The sequence below is a fragment of the Halichoerus grypus genome, chromosome 5 (assembly GCF_964656455.1).
Source record: "Halichoerus grypus chromosome 5, mHalGry1.hap1.1, whole genome shotgun sequence".
Classification (NCBI taxonomy): Eukaryota; Metazoa; Chordata; class Mammalia; order Carnivora; family Phocidae; genus Halichoerus; species Halichoerus grypus.
The window spans coordinates 9413264-9439817 of record NC_135716.1 but is presented as its reverse complement, the minus strand read 5'-3'; the positions used below and the strand labels follow the sequence as shown (position 1 = coordinate 9439817).

Below are 26554 nucleotides of genomic sequence, written 5' to 3'. Positions count from 1 at the left end.
GAAAAAGAAGACGATGTCTTTAGCAATACTGTATAGATAACTCATCCCATTATCAAAAGTAAACTTGGTAATAATTATATAATAATATCCAATCCCAAACTTATTTTGGTAGGTGGACAATAAAATGTCTACATTTTTAAAAAAATTCAACAGAAATCTACAATATATTCATAAATTATTTGTTTACATTGTTAACATGTGAGAATCCTAAGGTCAATAACTTACAGAAAATTAGCATTGGTGCAGATATAGAGACATCTGGTGGTTAAAGCTTCCTTTTCTATTTCATTCAAGTTTGCTAGAAGCAAACTAAAACACTGGACTTATTTATGGGGAAGTAAATGTTTTATTTGCCTCCCTGTACCCAGGATTCTATCCCTTTGGTTTTTTTGTTTTTGTTTTTTTAGATTTTATTTATTTTAAAGGTAGAGAAAGAGAGAGAAAGCGAGAGCATGAGCGAGTGAGCACGAGCAGGGAGAGGAGCAGAGGGAAAGGGAAAGCAGACTCCATGCTGAGTACAGAGACCAATGCGCAGCTCCATCCCACGACCCTGAGATCATGACCTGAGCGGAAATCAAAAGTCAGACGCTTAACTGACTGAGTCACCCAGGCGCCCCTACCCCTTCTGTTTTAAATAGTCTTGTCTTCCTTCTTTCTCCTTGCAATCTTTCTTTTTCTCCTTTTGTTGTTGACCTTTGCATCGCCCTGGAAAATGCTGAGACACTGCCCGTATCTATTACCTCCATACAGATGATGAAACAAAGGTTCAGAAAGGTTGACTCAGCTGGGAAAGAGGCCATATGAGCCTGGAGAGGCAGGATTTCAAAGTCCTACATCTGGGGCGCCTGGGTGGCTCAGTTAGTTAAGCATCTGCCCTTGGCTCAGGTCATGATCCCAGGGTCCTGGGATTGAGCCCCACATGAAGCCCACATCGGGCTCCTTGCTCAGCAGGGAGCCTGCTTCTCTTTATCACTCCCCTTCTGCTTGCTGCCCTGCCCGCTTGTGCTCTACCAAATAAATAAATAAAATCTTTTAAAAAAACAAAGCAAAACCAAAGTCCTACATCTTTCAACTTCCTAGGTATAATTTCCGTAGTGGCAACATACCATTCAGAATTATTTGGTTGATTTATTTTGAGCACATCACTTGTCATATTATTCTGTAAAATATATAATCCGATAATATTAAAGAGTGTAAGCTAAATTGTTTGGAACGATTTGGCTGTCAGCAGAATGTCTGTGTGTGGCCGTCCCTCTTGGTGCTTTCAACAACCCAGCCATGCGGGACTCCTTCAGTTGCTCAAATGACCCATGCATTTGTGATCTCATGTCAGGAGCTTTCTTATGTTCGGGCCCCTCTGCCTTCATTGCTTATTCCCCAGTTGTCCAGCCAGCCAACTTGAACTCTCCCTTCATTTATCACTTGAAAGGTAATTTCAGAGAGGTTTTCTATAGCAGAAATTGCTATTCATTCCCCACGGTCCACTTCCCCTTTATCCATAGTAATAGGACCCCTGATTTTAACGAGGAACATGGCCGTGCAGAATAAAGACAACACTTTCCAGCCTCCCCTGCAGCTGGATATGGTCATGTGATTTAGCTCTGTGAAGGAGAGCACCTTATGGTGCTCTCCAGGAATTTCCCTAAAGAGAGAGAGTGTGTGCCCTTTCCTCCCTCTCTTCTTCTTCACCCAGCTGAACAGAAGAGATTATGGGAGGCCAAGAAATGAGCCACAGAGACTACTTAGCAAGCTGTTGTAACTGTCTAGGCAAGAGGCAGATGACGTATTCTAAGATGGGGGGGATGGAGTAAGTGAGAAGCGGTTGGATTCAGGTGATACTGAAGGAAGAGATCATAGAGTCACTGATAAAATGACAGAGAGAAGAATCAAGGATGGATCCAAGATTTTTGGTCTTGCTAAATGGTGGATGCTCGCTACTGAGTTGGAGAACGTTGGGGGACAAGTGTGTTATGAGGGAAAGTGGTAGTGGGCATGGGAATTAGGACTTCTGTTTCTGTCATGGTAAGCTTACAATGCCTAATTCATATTCACACGGTGAGGACAAATAGCTAATTAAACATCCAAGTCTTGAGTTTAGGGAAGAGGTTGGTCTGGTTATAATGTAAAGATAGTGTTTAAAACCATGGGATTTGGTGAGACCCCACAGAGTCAATGTGAAAGGACAAGGCAGCTGAGGAGTTGGCCCGGGAGCACTTAGGTACATCACAAAGAGAATCAGGCAAAGCCTGTGAAGATGAACAAGTAGGATGGTCAAAGAATCAGAAGCAAAGGGAAGAAACTGCTGTAAGAAGGAAGGTAATGATGGGGGCACCTGGGTGGCTCAGTCCATTAAGCATCAACTCTTGATTTTGGCTTAAGTCATGATCTCAGGGTCCTGGAATGGAGCCCTGTGTTGGACTCTGTGCTCAGTGGGGAGTCTGCTTGAGGATTCTCTCTCTCTCCCTCTTCCTCTGCCCCTCTCCCCTCTAAAATAAACAAATAAATCTTAAAAAAAAAAAAAAAGAAGGAAGGTAATGATCAATTTGGTCAAATTTGCTGGGTCAAGTACATAGGGCCTGAGATTTGAAATGATGTGACTGAACAGAGAGGCGATGTGAACAGGGAACACAGAGATGATAGAAACATAGAACACAGAAATGATATGAACATATAGAAATGATTTGACTACAAAAGTTTTAGGTGACAGAATATGCAGACATGGTTTCAAGAAGGAAAGTGAAGTGAGGAGCTGGTGACTGAGTCCAACATGTCCATGGGGAACTTCGGCTACTAAGAGGGGACAGAGAAATAGGACTGTAGCTGCCAGGGAAACTAGAGAAAGGGAGCTTACTTGTTGTTTTTTTTAGATGGATGATATCACAATGTCTATAAACTGATGAGATGGATCTAGTAGGAGGGAGAGAAATGATACAGAAGAGAAGGGGTCATTGCAGAAGCAAGTCCTTGACAGGAAGAGGGGTGGGATCAGTATGCCCACAGAGAGAGCTACTCAGGAGGGGAAGTTCACCCACTGCAGCAGAAGAATAGAGAATATGTGCTACAGGTCCAGCGACACTGATAAATTTGATGAGAAAACTTCTAATTTCTTCTGTTTTCTCTATGGAGTAAGAAATAAGGTCCCCAGCTGGAACCACAGAACAGAACTAAGAAGGGAGCAAAAGGGGTGAAAGCAGCCTATAGGAGATTGGAGGAGTGAATTATCCAACAAAATACAGTATGATTTGCAGAAGTCCACTTGACATACAGGGTAGTAAATTTCCAGTAGACCAGCAAGTAGACACGGGTGTTTTCCTCCAGGCATGCATGAGGGCAAGTCCAGAAATGCGTGTCCGATTTAAATAGGGTTGAGATGAGGATGTGAGAATGAACATAAGGGAAGGAAAGAAGGACAAAAGAGTTGAAGATCCATGGCAAGGGCGAATCTCTGTGATGACAGTCCCTTGCTCCTGGTCCCGGCATAGAAAAGGAAAGGGAAACAAACAGGCTTTGAGCAATGAAATGAAGCCAACAAGATTTAGTCCAAAGGCTTTTTGGTCTGTATTTTGGCTACAAAAGACCTTTTTTTTTTTTGCCTTCTTTCTAGTTTTAAATTTTGACAGCCCGACAGGGTAGATGTGATTATCCCTGAGGATTTCTGGTTTGAATATTTCCCTCTCTCATTAATGTCACTGAAGTATCTACATCAGTTTCTTTCCTTGGGCCTCCAGTGCTTTGTAGATGTGTCCCAGAGTGAAAAGTAGACAGACACATGGGAGAGGTACCAGTATTCTCAGTCAGCTTGTTCATGGCAGAACTTTAAACATTAAGAAACATAACAATAACGCACTTGGAATTTTCAGGCAGAAAACTGTATATGGTCCAAAGTTTCAGGGGATACATAAATAACTAGGATTTCCAAATGTCAAGATCATGTTCTGAATGCCAAGACAATGAAATATAACATCATGTACTAGAAAACATCATAGATGCTCTGTTTTCAAATATGCACACAATGACGTTCCTATTAGGCTCATCAGGCTTGTTAAGAGCAGTTAGATATATTCTCCACAGAGGAAACCTGCAAATGAAAACCATCGTAATGACCCCCACCATACATTCTGCTTCTTCGAGTATCCCTTTGGCCTCACGTACTTGGGCTCATTTACATTCAAGGCTTTCCCATCTTTAGTGATCAAAATCCTGGGTGGTTTCACTTTCTTCTTCTTTTCACTTAAGATTGAAGGTGGATGGGAACCAGGGGCAATGGGGAAAGAGAAAAATAAACAGAGAGAATGTAAAAGAAATATTTTTGTGAAACAGTTTAAGAAAAAATTGATCAGGTATCTGTGAATACATCAACAATTCACTGTTATGAAGCCCATTCTTTTAATGCTATGCTGGGAATTGACAATCAAGCCAGATTTCTTTATGATTATATCTATAGCTGTAAAGCAAAAATGTGACCAAGACAATTTGGCAAATAATTCAAATGGGGGGGGGAGGAGATCCCTCCTTTTCATGAAATATCCATGAATATTTAAATTAGTCTATTTTATGCGTGATTTAGCCAGATAACTGTCAATTCCCCATTTGTGTATATAGCCTCTGCTTTAGTTAAAAATGATAATTTTTAAAATGCCAAGTAGATTCTATTCTATAGAAATAAAAATACCAGTACATAAGAATCTACATAAAAGGATGTCTATCACAGTCTTAGTAGCGGCAAAACTCCAGAACTATGATGAATGTCTATCAGTGAAGGGGTCATTGGCTCCACTGTGGTATGCTCATGCTATGAAATAGTTTGCGGTTGTTAAAAAATGTGTTTGCTCTTCACCTATTGGTCTCAAAAGTGATAGAAAATGTTGATGATGTTATTTAGTGAGCACAAATACATAAAATACAAGTCCATTTTTGTTTTTTAAAAAAGATCCCAAATCATACATTTGCAGAGATGATTTATACGATTGTAGAGGGTGGAGAAAGTTCTGGTGGGATTGACCCCAGCCTGTTAACACTCATTACCTAAAGGGGTAGAGACAGGAGGAAAAGAAATGGTGCAGAGAGGAAAGATTCATGGGATAGCATGAAAGAAAAGTGTAGAATGTAAGTTCTAGCTATTTAAACAGTAACGAAGATATATACAAACTTAAAAAGGGATATATGGACGAGCACTGGAAGACCAGATGGAGAAATGTGTTTAGAAGATGGACCTGTAGGCAATTCTTTGCCTTGGATTTCTATTCTTTTAATACGGATTTTGTATCAGTTAACTTTTTTTTGAAATGTAAATTTATGCACATTTTTCTGCATCTTAAACTGGGTCCCCAGGTCCAATAAGTTAATATGTCCATGTAGTGCATTATTCTCCATGACCCAGGACAATTAAGGGACATCCAGGAGAGGCAAGCATCTCAGGGACCCATGGGACTGGGTACACTAGAGCATACTGTATGGAGTGACTTGCACTTCTACCCAATTCAGCTGTACTTTATTTTGGTTGTTAGGGAGAGAAAAAAATGTTTCCTGGTTTCAGGCTCAATACAATGTATTACACAATATATTGTACTAGATATACATTTTATCTGTGTATACATATATACATACCATGTGTATAAATGCGTGTACATTGCATATATGTCAGAAAGACGACACGTATTATATAAAAACATGTCGAATTTCCATTTCAGAAGTTTCTTAAGTCTGCAAAGTACTTTTACACATTGGCTCTTATGATTGTCTTAACAACGTAGCGGGGGAGGTAAGGCAGGGACAAGAATCTCTGTTTAGCAGACGAGGAAACAGATGAGAAGTTAGGTATTTGCCAGCATCCCATAGACAGTAAGTGGCAGAGTCGGCACGTGAGCCCACATTTTCGGATGCTATTCCAGTGCTCTCCCCAAAGCATGGGGTGGCTTCTCTGTGTACAAACTACCACATTTTACAAACAAGCATTTTGGATAAAATTCAATTTTGATACCTCCGTACCATCTAACTAAAGAAATAACATGGCATGAAAGCAGCAGCGATTGCTAATAGTCTTTTTTATTTTTATTTTTATTTTAATTATGTTATGTTAGCCCGGTGGTGGGTATTAAGGAGGGCATGTGTTGCATGGAGCACTGGGTGTTATACACAAAAAATGAATCATGGAACACTACATCAAAAACTGATGATGTACTGTATGGTGGCTAATAGTCTTTTTTAATCTTTTAGGTTCTTGCTTTCAGTCGATAATCACAGGGAAAGGCACTGTGCTTCACTCTCGTGACTTCCATGCAGACAGAGGTATATCAGAGCTAAATGATCCCATTCCCAAGCACAGGAATTAGAAGTATTTCCATAAGTGGTACATTTTACATACTAGACCTGAGCAATGACATGAAATGACACAGAGCTTAGCTTTTAAAAAGCCTCTCTGAGAATAAGTTTAAGCATTCTAGCTTCTAACAAATCATCAAATTATATCTAAACAATTCAGAAGTGAAAGCATACTGGGGAATGTCCAAGAGAGTTGTATTAGGAAAATATAAGGCCTAGTGAAACTAATTTCTAATTTTGCAAATTACGAGACACAAAGGAACTTATTCATCCCCTTTCTTGGTGGCATGATAATCAGTATCTCTAACCCGGGCCATACTTGCATTTGATTCACTGAAAGTTGTTAAAAAATTAAAGACATCCAAACAAAACTACCTAAAATGCCATCATTCATGACATCCTAAAGAATGGAGTCTGATATTAGCAAACATTAGTAGATACAATGCAACAGGAAGCTGAACCTAGAAGAAGCAAAGTCAATGTGTGATGGCTAGCAAAGATTGAATGCAGATGAGGAGCAAAATCATGTGCAATCATGAAAATATAATCCCTAGGAGAGTATTGTATCTCTCTCAATGATAGGAAAAAATGAAATACCTTAATTTTTCTTGGTCTTTCCGTTGTTTTTCCATATGCCTAAGTGTTTCCAATCGAGATTCAGGAGTAAACAAAGAGGGCTTGTTCCAGAATTCCAGGTCATCTTCGCTGTCCTTGAACTTCTTTTGGTTGCATTCTCCTTCTTGTCCTTCTGGTGCCTGGATGTGGTCTTTGCTCTCTACTGAAAATGGGCTTGGAAAGAATGAATAGATCCAGAGTGTGTAAGACCAATACTGGGTGTCATTGAGTTTCGTGCTCAGTGCTGCCCCTAAAATCTCTTACATGTTTTTCTTAGGTTATCGTCTTACCTTTGAATGACAAGACATCTCTGAAAGAGAGCCTATGTAAGCCAAGGTGGATGAAAGTACTGCCCCAACTGGGGTAGGCCCTCATCATCTAACACAGGGCACACTGCAGTGCAGACGGAAGGGCTCCCAGGCCTGGCTGATGAGAGTCACCGGGGGAGCCTTATGAAGAGCACAGATGCCTGAGCTCGCACAGAAAGTCTACTCAGTAGATGTGGGCTTGGGCACAGGAATCTGTGTTTTACGATATTTTGCAAGAGGTTCTGATGATCAAACTCAGAAACCACTGGGCCTTCCCAATCAGCCTACCTCCATTCTGGCACTCCTCAGTTCCATCCTCCACACTGCTCCCAGAGGAATCTTTCCAACAGGCAACTTAGATCAGATTATATCCAGCTTCTTTAATGATCCTCTAGCTCCAAAATTCTCTAGTGGGATATATGAGATCTTCCGTGGTATGGCCTTTTATGGATAACTTCTGATGTCATAGCTTTAGATGGTAACAGTGCTGTGTTCTCTTTTTTATTCATGCTTTGTGGATTGTCAGAGAGTTAAATGATGTCTCTATATGATATCAAATGGGCATATGGGGTATTCGACATTCATTCAGTGGATTCAAGAGATATTTATTGAGCATCTTCTGTGTGCCAGGCACAGACAATGACACTATTTTCAGGAGATGCTATTCTAGCAGAGGAAAAATGACAGCATTCAAACAGTAAACACTGGGAGCTTCTCTCCCCACAGCTCTCCCTGCAACATACACTCTCTTTCAAAATGACGTTACATGAAAAAATCCACGTGAAGCCTTCAGCACCAAGTATGGCAAATGGTAATACTCACTAAATGTTACATTTTATTGTTGGTACAAAATGAGATGACACCAAAGGCTCATTTAGTTGACCTTCAAATAAGATGCTTTCTGAAGGGATGGGCCAAAAACACTAGAATGTGAAATTTAAACAGTATAAACAGAACACAGAGTAAGATTCTGCTTACACTTTGTCACATATTACAAAATGTAGATAGTTTAATAAGCAAAATCATGCAAATTGCTGAAAACGAATGTTTTGCCATATAGCTATTGGTCTTTATGGTGTTAAAAAGGCAATCTATTCAGGGGATCTATACTATTCTCCAACATTCTAGGTAATCATCACTGAAATAATTGGTTCCATTTTCAGTTAAAAGAATTTGTTTTTGCTGGAAACTGACTAATTGGCTCACTTTTATCTTTTGCAATGTAAAAAAATAATAATAAACATAAAAATAATTGCACTTCAGAAAAACTATAGAAATATCAGCTAAATAACTTAAGTCTCCAAAAGCAAAATGCATGTGAATGCACACAGCTGGGTGATGAAGCAGACTGAGCTCATTAGGATATGAACAAACAATGTGCTCTTCAGCCACTTCCTTCAAAGCTGTGCTCTCAGAACTCTCTTCCCGCTCGTGAGCACATCCCACAGCCCAACAGTCCCAAAAATAGTCCCATCTCAGCTAAAGGTATTAAAGGCCTCCAGTTCAAATAAAACTTCACTTACATCCAAACTGAAGCCCTACGCCTCCCTTTCCAAACCCTCCTCCCCTCTCCCAATTCATGACTGGGCTGCGCGTGGGGAGAGGGGATGGGCTACTCCAACCTCTCATTGCTCATCTACTCCTTCCCTCTGTTTCCCACCTCATGGGCTTTTTCAGGTCCCCCTGACTTCAGAAGTTTGGGCCTGGGACAAAGGATGGGGACAAGGAGGCAAACACCTCTTCTTCTTTTTTTTTTTTTTTAAAGATTTTATTTATTTATTTGACAGAGAGAGACACAGCGAGAGAGGGAACACAAGCAGGGGGAGTGGGAGAGGGAGAAGCAGGCTTCCTGAGGAGCAGGGAGCCTGATGCGGGGCTCAATCCCAGGACCCTGGGATCATGACCTGAGCCGAAGGCAGACGCTTAACGACTGAGCCACCCAGGTGCCCGCAAACACCTCTTCTGAGACAGATGCTCTTAGACCTTGGCTTCTGGCTCCCTCTCTAGGGCTAATGCCCAGTTACTGGCTTTCTCTTATGAGCACATTTATTGGTTCTTAGAGATATTACAATAGCCTTCCAAGTCCATTGTTCTCTGTCAGAGTGATCAACATACTACCCAGCTGGTTGTGTGTGACAACTCCTCAGCTTCTGCCACTGACAATCCACCCCACGGTCTCTTATTGCCACCACTCTCTTGGGCAGTAGCCCTTCAAAGACAGCTCAAGTGCAGTTCCTTCTACCATATGTACTTGGCCCATGGGATATTCACAAACCCTTGCCATGACAGATGCTTGAAGTATAAGCTGATTCCCATTAATGCCCACTTTCCTGACCCTTCTGCTCTAGGCTATTCCAGGACACATCTCATCTCTTCAATTCTTTTTTTTTTTTTTTAAGATTTTATTTATTTATTTGACAGAGAGAGACAGCAAGAGAGGGAACACAAGCAGGCAGAGTGGGAGAGGGAGAAGCAGGCTCCCTGCTGAGCAGGGAGCTCGATGCGGCGCTCGATCCCAGGACCCTGGGATCATGACCTGAGCCGAAGGCAGATGTTTAATGACTGAGCCACCCAGACGCCCCTCATCTCTTCAATTCTTAAGGCTGGAAGCAGGCTTCAGATCTAGTCAAGGGATGAGATGCTTGTCTCCCCTTCTTGCAGCCCTGGCATCTTTATGGTATTTCTTCTTGCAGTCTTGAAAGGGGAGTAGTGCCCTACTCCTCTTTAAGTCAATGATTCACTATCTCAATGACCTTCCTCCAGAATGTCTGGGTTTCTGGACAAATAGGTGGAATGCAGTCATAGGAGCAATGGCTGAAGGACCAGCCAGTCAGTCCTGTGGGGAAGCAAGTAGGCACCTGCGAAAACCCAACTGTATGCTTCTACTCAACGCAAGCAACAGATCATTTTAAACATTTGTAAACTTGTATAAACCAAGAAGAAGAAGAAATGATCCCCAACACAATTTATGTGCCTATGATAACTTTGATGCAAAACACTGGGGAAAATACAATGAAAAAAGAATATTACAGCATAAACTCACTTACGAATACAGGTTTAAAAATTATAAATAAAATATTAGCAAAATGAATGCAGAAATCTATTAAAAATATGCCATGGACAAAGTGAATCTATTCTGGAAATTCAAGGATGGCTTAATATTGGAAAATCTATTCATGTGACTCAACACATTAATAGACACACATGGCTATCTCAATAAATGCAAAAAAAAGCATTTCATAAGATCCAGTATCTGTGATGGTAAAAGCTCTTCATCAATTTGGAATCAAAGGAAACCTACTTAGCTCTACCTAAAATCCCACAGCAAACACCTTAGATTGGAAACATTCTTTTTACAGTCAGAACTAGGCAGATTCTCACTCTTACTGCGGCTATCCCACTCTGTACTGGAGGCCTTAGCAGGCACCATAAAGAAAATAAAAAAGCAGAGGCATAAGGATTGGAAAATTCTTTAAAGTTGCTGTTTATAAAAAAAAAATGTGTTCTATATAGAAAACACAGGATCATCTACAGGCTAATACCACATCTTTTTAAAAAGGTCAGCAAGATTGCCTAATACAGTATCAGTATACAGAAGTCATTTGTCTCTTTATACAACAGCAAGAACCAATTATAAGAGTATTTTAAAAATCCCATTCTACAAGATACTTAGAAATAACCTAATAAAAGATGGTGTAAAACCTCTATGGAGAAAATTACAAAACCTTATTGAAGGACTCAGAAGAAGGTCTAAATAAATAGAGAAAGCTATTCCAAAGTTCAGCAAGGAAAAAATCAAAGTCATGAAGATGTCAACTTTCCCCTAATTAACATATAAATTAAATGCAATTTCAATCAAAATTACACTAGGGATTTTTAGGGAATTTGAATAGCAGATTCTAAACTTCTTAAAGAAAAGTAAAGAGCTAGGAACAGCTGAGATCAATTTGAAAAATGGGAAAAGCTCCTACCAAATACCAAGATTTACCATAAATCTACAGATATTAAAACCATATGAAGGTGCATCCATGAAGCAGTCTAGGGAGCCCAGAAATGGACCCGTGAGCGCACAAGGAAAGGGTATATGGTAAGGGTGGTGTTACAGATCAGAATAATAGCGTCTTAATGATGGTGTGGACAACTGGCCACCCATATGGGAAATGGCTGGTAACCTACCCCACACTGTAGTCAAAGGTTAATTCCCCATAGACAGATACGACACTGGAATAATGAAAAATTTCATAAATGCGACCAAAAAAATACAAAAATCAACTTAACTACATTACTATATTTTTGAATTCTACAAAGTGGAAGCACTTATAAAAATTAAAGATAAGTTGAAGGCTGGAAGAAGATATTTGCAAGGCACATAACTGCTAAAGAATTTGCACCTAGAGTTGGGAAAATTGGACAGCCACATGCAGAAGAATGAAACTGGACCATTTCCTTACACCACACACAAAAATAGACTCCAAATGGTTGAAAGACCTCAATGTGAGACAGGAGTCCATCAAAATCCTAAAGGAGAACACAGGCAGCAACCTCTTCGACCTCAGCCGCAGCAACTTCTTCCTAGAAACATCGCCAAAGGCAAGGGAAGCAAGGGCAAAAATGAACTATTGGGACTTCATCAAGATAAAAAGCTTTTGCAAAGCAAAGGAAACAGTCAACAAAACCAAAAGACAACTGACAGAATGGGAGAAGATATTTGCAAATGACATATCAGATAAAGGGCTAGTATCCAAAATCTATAAAGAACTCATCAAACTCAACACCAAAAGAACAAAGAATCCAATCAAGAAATGGGCAGAAGACATGAACAGACATTTTTCCAAAGAAGACATCCAAACGGCCAACAGACACATGAAAAAGTGTTCAATATCGCTCGGCATCAGGGAAATCCAAATCAAAACCTCAATGAGATACCACCTCACACCAGTCAGAATGGCTAAAATTAACAAGTCAGGAAATGACAGATGTTGGCGGGGATGCGGAGAAAGGGGAACCCTCCTACACTGTTGGTGGGAATGCAAGCTGGTGCAGCCACTCTGGAAAACAGTATGGAGGTTCCTCAAAAAGTTGAAAATAGAGCTACCATATGATCCAGCAATTGCACTCCTGGGTATTTACCTCAAAGATACAAAAGTAGGGACCCGAAAGGGTACGTGCACCCCGATGTTTATAGCAGTAATGTCCACAATAGCCAAACTGTGGAAAGAGCCAAGATGTCCATCGACAGATGAATGGATAAAGAATAGGTGGTATATATATACAATGGAATATTATGCAGCCATCAAAAGGAATGAGATCTTGCCATTTGCAACGACGTGGATGGAACTGGAGGGTATTATGCTGAGCGAAATAAGTCAAACAGAGAAAGACATGTATCATATGACCTCACTGATATGAGGAATTCTTAATCTCAGGAAACAAACTGACTGGGTGATGGACACTGGGGAGGGTATGTGTTCTGGTAAGTGCTGTGAATTGTGCAAGACTGTTGAATCTCAGATCTGTACCTCTGAAACAAATAATGCAATATATGTTAAGAAAGAAAAAAGAAGAAGAATGTAGCAGGAGGGGAAGAATGAAGGGGGGGAAATCGGAGGGGGAGAAGAACCATGAGAGACGATGGACTCTGAAAAACAAACTGAGGGTTCTAGAGGGGAGGGGGGTGGGAGGATGGGTTAGCCTGGTGATGGGTATTGAGGAGGGCACGTTCTGCATGGAGCACTGGGTGTTATGCACAAACAATGAATCATGGAACACTATATCTAAAACTAATGACGTAATGTATGGGGAATAACATAACAATAAAAAAAATTAAAAAAAAAAAAAAAGAATTTGCACCTAGAATATAAAAGAACTATAAATCAATAATAAAAAAAAAAACTTATAACTTACTTAAAATAGGCAGAGGACCTGAAGAGAAGAAATATGAATAGCCAATAAAAATAGAAGCAGACAGTGTTATGCACAAACAATGAATCATGGAACACTATATCTAAAACTAATGATGTAATGTATGGGGATTAACATAACAATAAAAAAATTTAAAAAAAAATAGAAGCAGACATCTAAGATACGGATACTCACTAGTAATTCTAGGAATGCAAATTAAATAAAATATTAGGTGGTATTTAACAACCAACATGATTGGTCCATGTTTTAAAATATCATATTATCTAGTGTTGGCAAGGATTAGCAACTCTTCTATACTGTTGATATAGGAGTATAAATTAATGCTGTTCAAAAAATTGGGCAATGAATATAAAGTGGAAAAAACGTTCTTAATTAATGATGTGGCAATGTCTTTGCTGAACACTCTAGAGAAACTTTCATACCTGCATGAGGAGGCATGTGCAACATCATCCGAAGAAAATGAAAGCAGGGAAACTATCTAAATGACCATCCAATGAGCGATGGCTGCGCCAGGGCTGATCTCCAGCAGGCAACCACCAGGAGGGCCCTGCAGGCCGTGAGAGCTGGTGCGCATCCTGATCTATCAGGGCCAATGAGTCACCAGCTGTTAGATATTTTGAACATCACCTCTGGGATAAATTGTGATTTAGTCATCCAATGGAATGTTATTCCCCAGTTAGAATGAATGAACTAGCTCTACCTGTCTTTATATGTAAAAATCTCAAAAACATAACGTTGAATGGAAAGCAAAGTTGTAGAAAGATATCGTTTGTGAGAAAAAAAAAATACACACAGCCACTCTTGTTCAAGGAGGCACAATTACATCATAAATATATTTCAAATGTATATATGGATGGGATCACATATACCAAATGCACTTAACTCTTAGGATGGCGGACCCACTGAAGATGAAAGGAGAATGGGATAGACTCTCAGGGATATATTTTTTTTTTTTAAAGATTTATTTATTTATTTGAGAGAGTGAGAATGAGAGAGAGTACATGAGAGGGGGGAGGGTCAGAGGGAGAAGCAGGCTCCTTGCTGAGCAGGGAGCCCGATGCGGGACTCGATCCCGAGACTCCAGGATCATGACCTGAGCCGAAGGCAGTCGCTCAACCAACTGAGCCACCCAGGCGCCCTCTCAGGGATATTTTATTTCTTATTTTTAAAAAGATCCAAAGCAAACATGCAAACTATTGATACTTATTAAATCTGGGTGGAACTATAGTGTCTATTGATTTTTAAAACATTTATGTATGTCTCAAATATTTTATAATTATTATTTTCTAAGATTAAGAGATTCTGTTTTCAAAATATTTAAAGCTTTCACTATATGGAATCAAATCAACTGACTATAGCTGCAATTCACTTAAACAAGCTTGAAAAATTCATGCTTGTATAAAAGACCAATTTAGAGGCTTATTAATCACATTAAAATGTATTCATTATATAATTCACAAAACAGAATATTTTATGATGTAATCAAAATTATTTGACTTATAATAATGTGATTTACATTTAACTTTTCTAAAATATCTCCACTATTTTAAATCAAAGTACACATGTCAATTCATCTTTCCTATGCATCTTATAGAGATTTGTCTGAGGATAATCTTAGATGCAAATTAAATTTGCTAGCTTGGAAAGGCATTTTTTTTCCTAAGGGAGGAAAGCCTCAGAGAATTGACCCAAACAATGAGACGTTCCTACTCTTTCCTCCAAAATTCACATCACAATTTATTCTTCAAATCAACCATCTGAAATATGATACCACGAACACTTTGGGAAGTGAAAATAGTTTGCTGCTTTTAACCAAAGTTAAGTAGAAAGTAAGCTCTTGTAATTTGGTTGTGCGTAGAGTAGCCCTGATGTTTGCGTACCTCTGTCCCTCAAAGCCTGGGTAACTTCTCCCCTTGGCTTCATTTTCCTCCTCTTCTCGCAGGTTCCTCTGAGCCTCTTCCTTGTCTTTGGCTCGTTTCAGGCAGTAAGCTTTCTCTTGCTCTCTGATTTGTTGTTCAATTACTGGAAAGTTCTGCAATGCCTGAATCCTTTCTGATCGCTCTATTTCCTTACCGTCCAACCACTTGAATAAAAAACAACCAACATGACACAATTATTCAAAAGTCACAATTCAAATCAGCCCCAAGTTGACTTTGATTGAAATATTGTGAATTTAGAAACAATAAGTAATGCACCATAGTGATGCGGAATTAAAAGCAAAGTAATTAATGGGAAACATCTGGAACTTTGATCAAAATCATTTATTTAATACAATTAACAGGGTTACAAAGTATCTTTACTGGTAAAAAAAAACCAAGTAGGTCTTCTGTTGAAACTAATTATTAATGACAAGCTCTCAAAATACATTGATTTTGTAACTGTTCGCTATATGAAGAACGTCAAAGCCTCAAGTCAAACCACAGCTCCAAAGTGTAACAATGACACTTTGCAAATGCTCTTGACAAAAAAGGGCCTCGTGTGTTACACCAGTTGGGCTCCAGTACAAATGGGCACATGTTCTACCTTCAACAACAAGATGCAACGGTCACTGTTTATATCTGGTGTTTTTATAGTGATTTTCCAAGCTGAAATATTAAAATAATTATCTGGATGGGCCCAGTGTAATCACAAGCGTCCTTATAAGGGAAAGTACCAGGATCAGTAAAATTATAAATCAAAATTATAATGTGGATATTTGGAAAGATAATTTACAGTACGTTTTGGGTATAAGGACTCATACGGGCTGCAGGTTTCCAGCACCTGGCCGGCAGCTGCCACAGCTTTCAGCCTGAGCGCACCTCAACAACAGGGGCTCCGGCACCCTTCCCGGGAAGTGGCTCATAGTGGTACGCTACAGAATCCATTCCTGTGATATGCTGGTTCTTACCAGTTCAATTTTTTAGTACGTCGTTGTATAATGATGATCCGCTTGGGTTATGCTTGAGCTAATTTATCATTTTATTATAAATATGTATTCCAGATTCAATTACCTGAGTCACTCATTCTCTTAATCAAAAAAAAAATTACATTAGAAGAAATGTGTTCCATAAATCCAGCAATCTCGACTATGCAGAACACAGCAGCCTAAAAACAAACGTCCTCTGAGAATAAAAGGAAATGCCTATCACGAAGCCAATGCATCCCTGCATTTTTTTGCAGAAGCATGGGGCTGCACGCAGGTCTGAAACTCTGGGAATTACATGAAAATTAACATTACTAGTTGAACATAATCGGGTATATGATTTCTCTAGAAACCATCTGTCTTTCCCCAGGTTTCAAAAACATGAGGTGAGGGGAGATAGAGCATTACAGGTTAACAAATAGAGCAAAGGCTCTCGAATGAGGTCCCTGGACCAGCAGCATCAGTGCTGAGAGTTTATTAGAAATGGAAAATCCTGGGTGCCAACATCAGACCTATGAATCCGAAACTCTGGGGTGTCGCCCAGCAAACACCACGCAAGAATTCCAAAGCATAGCAAAGTCTGAGAACCACTAACACAGAGAATGAGTTAAGAGAAAGCAATGAAAAAAATTTATAAAAGCACAGTAGTTTAAGACAACATAACACAAAGGTATCTAGCTGTCATCATCTCAAAAACTCTAAGCTTTTGGTTTGCTATTAGTAATGATGAATGCCCTCCATGACTATGATTTGTGTTCATCAAGGAATAGTTCAGCTAAGCTCTGTTGTGTTCTAAATGAGAAAGGAGAAAGGTATTTAATTTATTTTTCAAAAGTTTATTAAAGCTATTAAAACAACTTTAAAGTTTCAGTAAATCGAAGGATTAGTTCTGATTTTCTGGAATATTCCACACATTCCCTGACAATGCTGTGAATTAACAGGCATTATTGCAGTTGCTTGTTTTCATTTCTCCGAGATTTCTGCATCATTAAAATAAGCATACCTTTAATTGTTGAAGAGTTGCCACCACGAACTGCCTGTAACCATCAAAGTCAGCACACGGGTTACCCATGAGAAAGAGCTCCTTCAGGTGGATATTGTGCTGAAGGGTTTTAACGCTGCTCAGCTCTCCAATGAAATTTACGGTCAGGTCGAGTTTTGTCAGCCCTTCACATCCTGTTGAAAGAAGTAAAAAGAAAATAAAGCAAAAAAAAAAAAAAATCACACTGGTAATGAAATGTGTGCAACAGCTCATAGCAGGAACAACTGCAATATTTTTAAGTATGCTGATTAATTGCATGGCTTACCAATAAGTGGATTTTCAGAAATACCAACTCAAAGGTTTAGCCCTGACTCACTTCTCTATGTGCATTTCCCCTTCGCCCCTCCAGCCAGGGAAAATCACTTTCGCTGTCCATATCTGCAAGCCCTGGGCTGGGTAACATACGGATTTGGTCCCTATGTGCTGCTAGGGTGGACACGACAGCAAAACAAAGCTCCTCTAGAGAGGACACCTGCAATCTGTTCTGAGAATTTTGTCAGGTAGGTAGGACACATCTCGCCATGAAGGGTGATGGTTGGGAGGGGTCCCCAAAAGGAAAGGCAGTTCGTAAAACCCAGGCATCAGAATTAATATTTACCAAGTCACACCGAAGAGACAGAATGACTCCAGGACCCTAAGAACTGCACTGGAGGTATCAGCAAATGTTAGGAGTAAGAGTTTGGTCCTCAGAGGAGTAATAGAAAAGGGATGAGTCATGGATGCAAAGATGGTAGTAAATCTGCCCCATCCACCCTCATTATAGAGATGGCTGGATGCTACAGAAATTTCAGTCGACTCCCTTCACTCACGTCCCATGGGAGCTTGCTAGTTAGGAATGCAGACTTTAGAATTAGGCAGATAGGAGTTCAAGTTCTGTCTTGGTCACATCCTTGCCGTGTGATGTTGGATAAGTTATGAGCCTCCGCCTTTGTTTCTGTGGTATTAAAACAGCATTGGTACCCAATCAGGGGTTGCTGTGAGGACAATATAAGATGATTCATATCAGGTACTTAGCACAGTACCTGCCACCTAGAGAGCTTCAGTAAACACTAGCTAGGATGAGAAATAACCCAATAACCACTCTTAGGATTATGTTGAACAATGTGCTTATGGGGGAAGAAGGATGCTTGCTCTCCCGTGAGCAGAGAGTTTGCAGGTCCTTGCTGTGGACTTAGGAAGAGTTGACCTGGTTCATATAGCAGCCTCTGTGGGCTAGGTTCAGCAGAAGGCTGTCTCCCCTGTGGCTGGCTCATGCTTGTTGGATCAACCTGGCAGATTTTGTGGCCATTAATACCGAGAGAGCCATTTCCAGCTGAAAACCCAGCCCCACCTTGTTGTGCCCTCATTTCTTCAAACATCTTACCTGCTCCAGCCCTCCCCTATGCTTCCTGATTATATCTTGCTTTTCTGTTGTTTTGTGGCTATATAACGTAGGGCAAGCTTTGGTTCCTGGTACAGTAACTTCACCAGTACGATTTGATTCAGTTGGATTCATAGCTCTGCAACCGCGTCACCTTTGGCAAGGTTCTTCTCATTGCTGAAGGCTAAATGTTGGAACCAGCTTCATTAAATGCTAGTATTCTCTCATCCCTACCCTTTCTTGATGTTAGCATCTGACTCCATCATGTCCAGAATTCCAAGGTTTCCTCCAATCTAATCATATCCCAAACTAGAATCTTCCAAATAAGATAGTTCTACCTTAGTGCTTCCAGATGTAGGGCCTCACCCTAGAGTCATCCCTCCATTCATTCATTCATTCATTCATCCAGGAGTTAACAGGTACCTGCTATGACCAAGTTACTGAGCCAGGTCTTCAGGATAAAGTGGTTAAAAAAATCCATGGCATTTCACCTCAAGCTTATGTCTAATATGGAGAAAGGAGAAAAAAGATATGCATTCTAGGAAAAAAAAAAATTCCTGGTGCAAAGAAGTGAATCTGAAGAAGCAGGCAGAACCAGAAGTAGGCAATGCCTATTGTTATAAGCCAGCCTAAATTGATATGTACTGGTTCTTTCTCCATCCCCATTCATTGTTCAGCCCATTGGTTTTGGCTTCCATCCTCAATATTCTACTAGATTTGCTCCCCTAAAGGTGATGAAAGAGACCTTCATGTTGACAAATCTAACAGACCTTCTCAACCCATTATGTCACTAGAACAGTCCACGCATATGGCATGATTGACCATAAATTCTTTTTAAAAAACTTTTCTAGGGTGCCTGGGTGGCTCAGTTGGTTAAGCAGCTGCCTTCAGCTCAGGTCATGATCCCAGGGTCCTGGGATCGAGTCCCGCATCATGCTCCTTGCTCAGCAGGGAGCCTGCTTCTCTCTCTGCCTGCCACTCTCCCTGCTTGTGCTCTCTCTCTCTGTGTCAAATAAAATCTTAAAAAAAAATAAAAACTTAAAAAAAAATAAAAAACTTTTCTAAAACTTTATTTTAGTTTTCTTTTTATCTTTATTTATTTTTAAGTTCTTGTTTTAATTCCAGTTAGTTAACAGTGTTATATTAGTTTCAGGTATATAATATAGTGATTCAACAATTCCATATATCACCTGTTGCTCATCATGTCAAGTGCACTTCTTAACTGACCATGAATTCTCTCTGAAATGTCTCAGTTGTCTTGGAAACAATGATACTACTCTCTCCTTCTCCTCTTTTATAATGCAGCTTATTACTCTTGGTCCTTTTTACAGACTTTTCCACTCCATCAATGGTAATATATCCCAGATTTCCATCCTTGACCCAGTATTCTCTCTCCTGTTTCTCTTGATGACAACAGTCATGTTCCCAAATTCTGATGAGTCCCAAACAATAACTTCATATCTGACGATCCAACTGAATGTCATACTCCTACTTCCAAATGTCTGTAAGACATCCCATTCAATATGTCTAAAAATGAACTCTTCATATTTTCTCTCACTCTCCACTCCTCAAGACAGCTTTCCTGCTGCCTCCTTGATGTCTAAATCCTATTAATGTCATCACCATTTTGGTATCAGATGCCAAGAGTCAAGTCACAGCTAACTTGAGTGTTAACCTAAAATGCTCTCTTAGCCCCTTCACTTCATCAATCACCAAGCCCCACAGATCTCAACCCCTACATTCTTCCCACCTACTTCTTGTCCACTGTAATCCTATAACCAACAGGCCAGCTCAGGTTCCTATCCTCTTGTGCATGAAATATGGTATATCTCCTAAGTCATCTCCCTATATTTTGAGAAAAGGAAGGAAGGAAGGAAGGACAAAAGGAAGAAAATGGTGACATTTGAAAGACTCCAACATGTTCAAAAATTTATATAATTTTTATTTTGCTGTAATTTTGTAGATAAAGGACCCTCCAAATGTTCATTATATTTTTCAAAATGATAAATCTTAATTGTTCTTCTACCTGGCCTACCCATAAGAAAGTACACCACATCTGCCATCCTAATGAACAATTCTTGCTGAACTAGCCAAGCTTGAGAAAGCCGCTCTCTCTGGAGTTAGGCAGTCCTACCTTCAACTGAGTCCCACTGTCCATCTGTTCTTCGAAGATCCACCTCAATGATCATGGGGGTGAGAAGGTCATTAAAACTGACAACATTGATTTCCCAAGGGGGGAACCTCAACACTATTAGAAACCCCACCTCTCCTTCCAGGTTAGAGTGGGTAAGAAAGAAGGCTGGAAAAAGAAGGCAATTTATTATATCCCAGTGAATCCAAAACAGAGGGGGAAAAAAGTATGCTATCTAGCTTTTGCCATCTAGCAAAACATAAAAATAAACAAGCAAAAGTCCATCTTATGTTTAAAATTATACTGAGATTAACTCAAGTAGGTGGGCTGAGTGTATATCCATCTTCCTCCTCTCACCTCAAACCTTTAAAATTAAACAGAGTACATATTTGCCAGCTGATACGATGCATCCTCCCTCCCTACTGCCCATCCCCCCAAACATATCCTCAAACTACTCTGCACCCAGCGCCTCCCTTAGAGGTGGAAGGTGGCGCTCTCAAGAAGCGCCCAGGTAGAGGCCAGCAGAGGGCTGTGGACTACAGTTCCCAAAGCTCAAAAAGACAATAGTGACGATGCTGCCCTCTCGTGGCAGATGAGCAAAACATACAGGAAAACAACTCTCCGTGTCCTTCCAAGATCCTTTCTTAACAAAAACAAGCCCTGGACATGGCAACTGAGAGTGAGACTTTTAATTATTTCTCTGACATTACAGATTGACATTTTACTATCACAAAACATGCATGCAGAGTAACTTTTGTTATTCCACTTGTTAACATGAGACTGCGCGACGGGGCTGTAGAGTGTGGCAGCTGGAGAAGGACGGCTCCATCTCTAATGCAGAATAATGCCCATGATGGAAAGAATCTTCTCGGTTCCAGCGCTGAGAATGGCTTTGGCCCTTTGATTGTGATGGTATTTTAGGTTTTGAGGATGAAAATTCAGAACGTATGATGAATACTTATGTCTTTGTTGCTCTATAACCTTGAGAGTCACCAAAATACCCATTTCTACACTAGGAGGCAAACAGGCTAAAATCCATCATACCCTAAGTAAAGTCCTCCTAATTTTAGCTATTGGCAGATGGGAGCGGGGTGGGGAGAGCAGCTCGCCCGCCTCTGCTCCATGCCCCTGTACTCCGGAGTCAAGCCTGCCAGTCGCCATGCCCTGCTCACTCACACAGAGCCCCCAGTAGCCCTGCCAGCCAAGTGAGAGGCCGGATGTGGAAACAGAACCTCACAACCGCAGAATGAGCCCGCACCAGCCACCTAATCAGCCAAATCCGTCGTGATTATGAACAGACACCAAGTGTTACCGGGCATTTTAAAAAATAAAATAAAAGCACAAAATAGAAGCCTGCAAAGTGAAACAGGAAACCTTCCAGAATATAGAATAACAAGACAAAGAGGTTTAAATAAGGAATACAGTGTAAGAGAAATGGAAGATCAATCTAGTACTTTTAAAGAAGTTCTAGGGGAGATGAGAGAAAACAGAGGTGATGGGTATGTCTATTACCTTGACCGTGGTGATGGGTTTCACAGTGTGTGCATATATCCAAACTCAACAAACTCTTTACATTAAATACGTGCAGGTTTTGTATATCAATTATACCTCAATAAAGCTATTTTTTAAAAAAACACTGTGCTCCAAAGAACACCATCAGAGAGTTGACAAGAAAACCCACAAAATGAAAAAAATGTATCTATAAATCATATATCTCACCAGATTCTAGTATCCAAAATATATAAATAGGCTTTACAATTCAACAGTAAAATGACAACCTAATGAGAAAATGGGCAAAGGTTCTAAATAAACATTTCTCCAAATAAGGTATACAGATGGCCAATAAGCACATAAAAAATGCCCAAGCTCATCGGTCATTAGGTAAACACAAATCAGAACCACGATGAGATACCACCTCACACCCATCAGGATGGCCCCTATAAAAACAAACACATAAATACAAATATAAAATAACAAGTGTTGGCGAGGATGTGGAGAAGTCGGAGCACTCAGAAACTGTTGGTGGGAATGTAAAATGGTACAACTACTTTGGAAAACAGTTCGGCAGTTCCTTAAAAAGTTAAACAGAGAGTTACCACATGATCCAGCAATTCCATTCCCAGGTGTATACTAAATTAATTGAAAACACATGTTTATGCAAAAACTTGTACATTAATGTTCACAGTAACTTTATTCATAACCAAAAAGTGGAAACAACCCAAACGCTCATCAGCTAACAAGTGGGCAAACAAAATGCTGTGCATCCACATAATGGAATGTTACTCAGCCACAAAAGGGAAGTACTGATACGTGCCACAGCGTGGATAAACCCTGAAAACATTACCCTACAGACACAAAGGACCACATATTGTGCAATTCCATTTTCATTAAATGCTCAGAATGGGAAAATCTATGGAGACAAAGAGTAAATTAGGGGCCAAGGCAAGGAGTAAATGAGGAATGGATGTCAATGGATACAGGGTTTCGTATGGGGTGATGGAATGTTCCGGAACTGGATAGTGATGATGGGCAGGCACACAACCTTGTGAATATACTAAAACCACTGACTTGTATATTTTAAAATGGTGAGTTTTATGGTGTGAATTATATATCAATTACAAAATAAATCGTTCAAATATTTCAATTAAGAGACATTTTGAGAAAAAAATACAATTTTCCACATTCACCTTATTTTATTTTTTATTGAGGTATAATTGACATACAGCATTAAATTGGTTTCAGATATACAACATAGTGATTTGATGTCTGTATAGATTGTGAAATGATCACCACCAGAAGTCTAGTTAATATCCATCACCTTACAGAATTACAGAATGTTTTTCTTTATGATGAGAACTTTTAAGTTCCACTCTCTTAGCATTTTCAAATATGCAACACAGCATTATTATAGTCACCATGCAGTGCATTACAACCTCATGACTTACTTATTTTATAGTTTTAAATTTTGTACCTTTTTTTCATTGTGCATTTTTTTTAAATTTTACCTTTTGACTTCCTTCATCCATTTTGCCTGCACCCTCCAACTCCCACAACTTGCAACCACCAAATCTTCTATTCTTTTTATCTCTGAGCTTGGTGTTTTGTTTTGCTTTTTATATTTCACATATAAGTGAGATCATATGGTATTTGTCTTTGTCTGACTTATCTCACTTAGCATAATGTCCTCAAGGTCCATCCATGTTGTCATAAATGGCAAGATTCCATTCTTTTTTATGGCTAAGTAATATTCCATTGTGTACCTGAGTACGTGTGTGTGTGTCTATCATGTTTTCTTTATCCCAAAAATACATTGGTTCCTTTTTTTGTGTGATAAATTTGAGATGTACTAGAGAAATTAAATGTAAAAAATACAATCATTAAAACCAGAATATAGAATATATTTATATTCAGAAACTATAAAGAAAAAAGATTGATAAAGTTGAGTATATTAAAATGTAAGACTTCTGAATAACACTAGCGTCATAATTGAAACAAAAGAAAAGTAGTCAACTCAAGAGAAAATATCCATCCATACATAAAGGATTAATATCTGGAATGTATAAGAGCACATTTAAAAAAAAAAGATAAATCAATAGAAAAATGACCAAAGAATATGAAGTAGTAATTCACATAATAAGAAAAACAAATACTCAGTAAAAATTGGAAGGGGTTATACTGACTTTCAAGAATAGTAAGTGAGATGCGAATTTAAAAAATTATTTGATAACAATGCTTTCCCATTTTTAAAAAAGAGATTCCTTATAAAAAATATTAGTGAGCTGGTGTAAAAATGTGGACTCACGTGGACTACCAGTACAAAAGTAAATTGATACAACCTTTTTGGTAGACAATTTGGCAATATTTTTCAAAAGGTGCGTATTTAAACCCGGGAATTCCATGTCTAAGTGTTTGTCCTATAAAAAAATGTACACATACACACAGTGCAATGTAAAAGAATCCTCATTGTGGCCATGCTTATTATAGCAAAATGCTGGAAACGACCCAAATGTCCATCTGCAGAAAAACTGGGAGATAAATCAGTGTACCACCATTCTGGTAGAGAGTCCCCACATTTCCTGGATAGCAAAGAACAAGGTAATTTCATAGAAGAAATCAATTTTCAAAAGAATACTCATAGTATGATCCCATTGATACAAAGCAAATGAAACAAAACTACCTACTATCCCTGGGAAGGAAGCTGTTTTAGGAGGGGGTGAAGTGGACTTCCATTTTCAAATTTATGTACCTCGTTATTGTTTGAATTTTTATCACAATAATTAATAAACATAAGACTTAGGTAAAATGCTAACTTGAAAAGTGTGCCTATTGTTTAAGTGATACTGTTTAAATTTAGTTGCAAGTCTCAATTTTAATACATAATAAAATATAAGAAGGAAATTCTTACCTTCCAAATTTTCAATTTTTTCGATGTTGTTTAAAGCTAAATTCAAATATTCAAGTCTCTTGAGTTTGCTAACATTTTCTGAAATATACAAAAATGTAATTAATTAACCTTCAAGATAAAAGCTATTTTTACATAATCTGCTGTGAAAATTATAATGGGAATCTAAGCATTAGTATGGTTATCAAAACCATGTTGCTTTTTCATGTCTATACCTGGACATTAGACATCCTTGGTTGCCAAATGCAGCCTCATTTCTTCCTCCATCCTTCCTAATAGAACCCACTTCTGCTCTTGTCTCTAGCCACTCTGACTCCAGGGAGTTTGACTTAACCAAGCTGGGCCAGTGCATAGCAATAGCAGGTCCCTTGCTAAGGACAGCTCAGGAACCTAGGCTTCAGCCAACTAGCCCATGGCCATCTCCTAGCAGCTATGTGATGGAGGAGTGGACTTGCGCATCAACTGCTCCCAGTCAGAGGAGAGGCAAAGATCTATATTCCATGCTGGGGGACTGCCTCTTTCTTTCTCCTGCTGGATGTGAAAAGGGAAGAAAGTGATATTCTGATTGCTACCAGAGTCATCCCGCAGCCATGATGAAACCGGCTGAAGGATGGAGCCCACACTGGGACCGGTGGAGCAGAAAGAAGGAATCACCCAACCCTGGAGCCTGTGCTGTCTCTAGACTTACAGTTGCGTAAGCTACACTAAGTTGGGTTTTCCTTTACTTGAAATCAAGCTCGCCCTGCTACACACAGGATTATTGTTTTTAATAAATATGGAAGCTCAGAGAGGCAAAACAATAAGCATATGTGAGTCAGAGAATTGCTGTAGGATGGGGACATTTAAAAATGCTAAAATTACCATAGCTAATATTGTCAAGGACTTATTATCTGCCATGTACTTTCCTAGGCATTTTGCATATATGATATCATTTCATCCTCATAATAACCCTAAGAGGTAAAAATTACTGTTGGCTCCCTTTTATAAATAAGAATACCAATGTGCAGAGACTTAATCCATTTGTTGAAGATTAAATGGTGAAGCCAGGAAATTTGACTCCAGATCTTGGCACTAAATTGTTACACTAAAAGAACAGTCCTTTCTAAGAGGACATGAACGTGGGGAACCCTGCTAGGGAATGTGCATGGAGGGGACTCCTCACTTAAATAATGCTCCTTCTGCCCATTTTCCATGGATATGAGGAAGATCAAACGTGATGGCTTATGCTCATCATCACCCTTACGATCGTCACATTTCATTTAAAATTTAGAAAATACCATGTACTTGTTCACGTAGACCTAAGAATAACACCTCTGTGAGCCTCAGCTGACTCATTTTTTAAAATGAGGACTTTAGACTAAATTACTAGCGTTTCTCTCAGCAATTAGATGATTTTAAGTAGTACCGATGTTTCTAGAAGGTTCTCCAGGCAACACCTGAGCATTCAATAGTCAACAGATTTGTGGAACTCTCTGTGCCCAGGACTATGGCCAGCAGAGTGTGCAATCTGTATCCCGAACAAAAATACCTACATTTTTATGTTATTATCAT

The 26554-nt window shown here is 39.4% G+C and overlaps 1 protein-coding gene across 3 annotated transcripts in view; it reads right to left on the bottom strand.

Moving 5' to 3' along the window:
• Window positions 1–26554, bottom strand: part of DNAAF11 (dynein axonemal assembly factor 11) — a 71360-nt gene that overhangs the window by 33081 nt on the left and 11725 nt on the right. For 2 of the 3 annotated variants that reach the window (XM_078071995.1, XM_078071997.1), the window contains exons 3-7: window positions 25007–25084; window positions 17072–17244; window positions 15047–15249; window positions 6919–7110; window positions 4153–4230 (exon numbers count right to left, since the gene is read on the bottom strand). In XM_078071995.1, coding sequence (XP_077928121.1) covers window positions 4153–4230; window positions 6919–7110; window positions 15047–15249; window positions 17072–17244; window positions 25007–25084 — 724 coding nt within the window. The remainder of the gene's footprint in view (window positions 1–4152; window positions 4231–6918; window positions 7111–15046; window positions 15250–17071; window positions 17245–25006; window positions 25085–26554) is intronic. The other variant, XM_078071996.1, reaches the window with a different exon arrangement.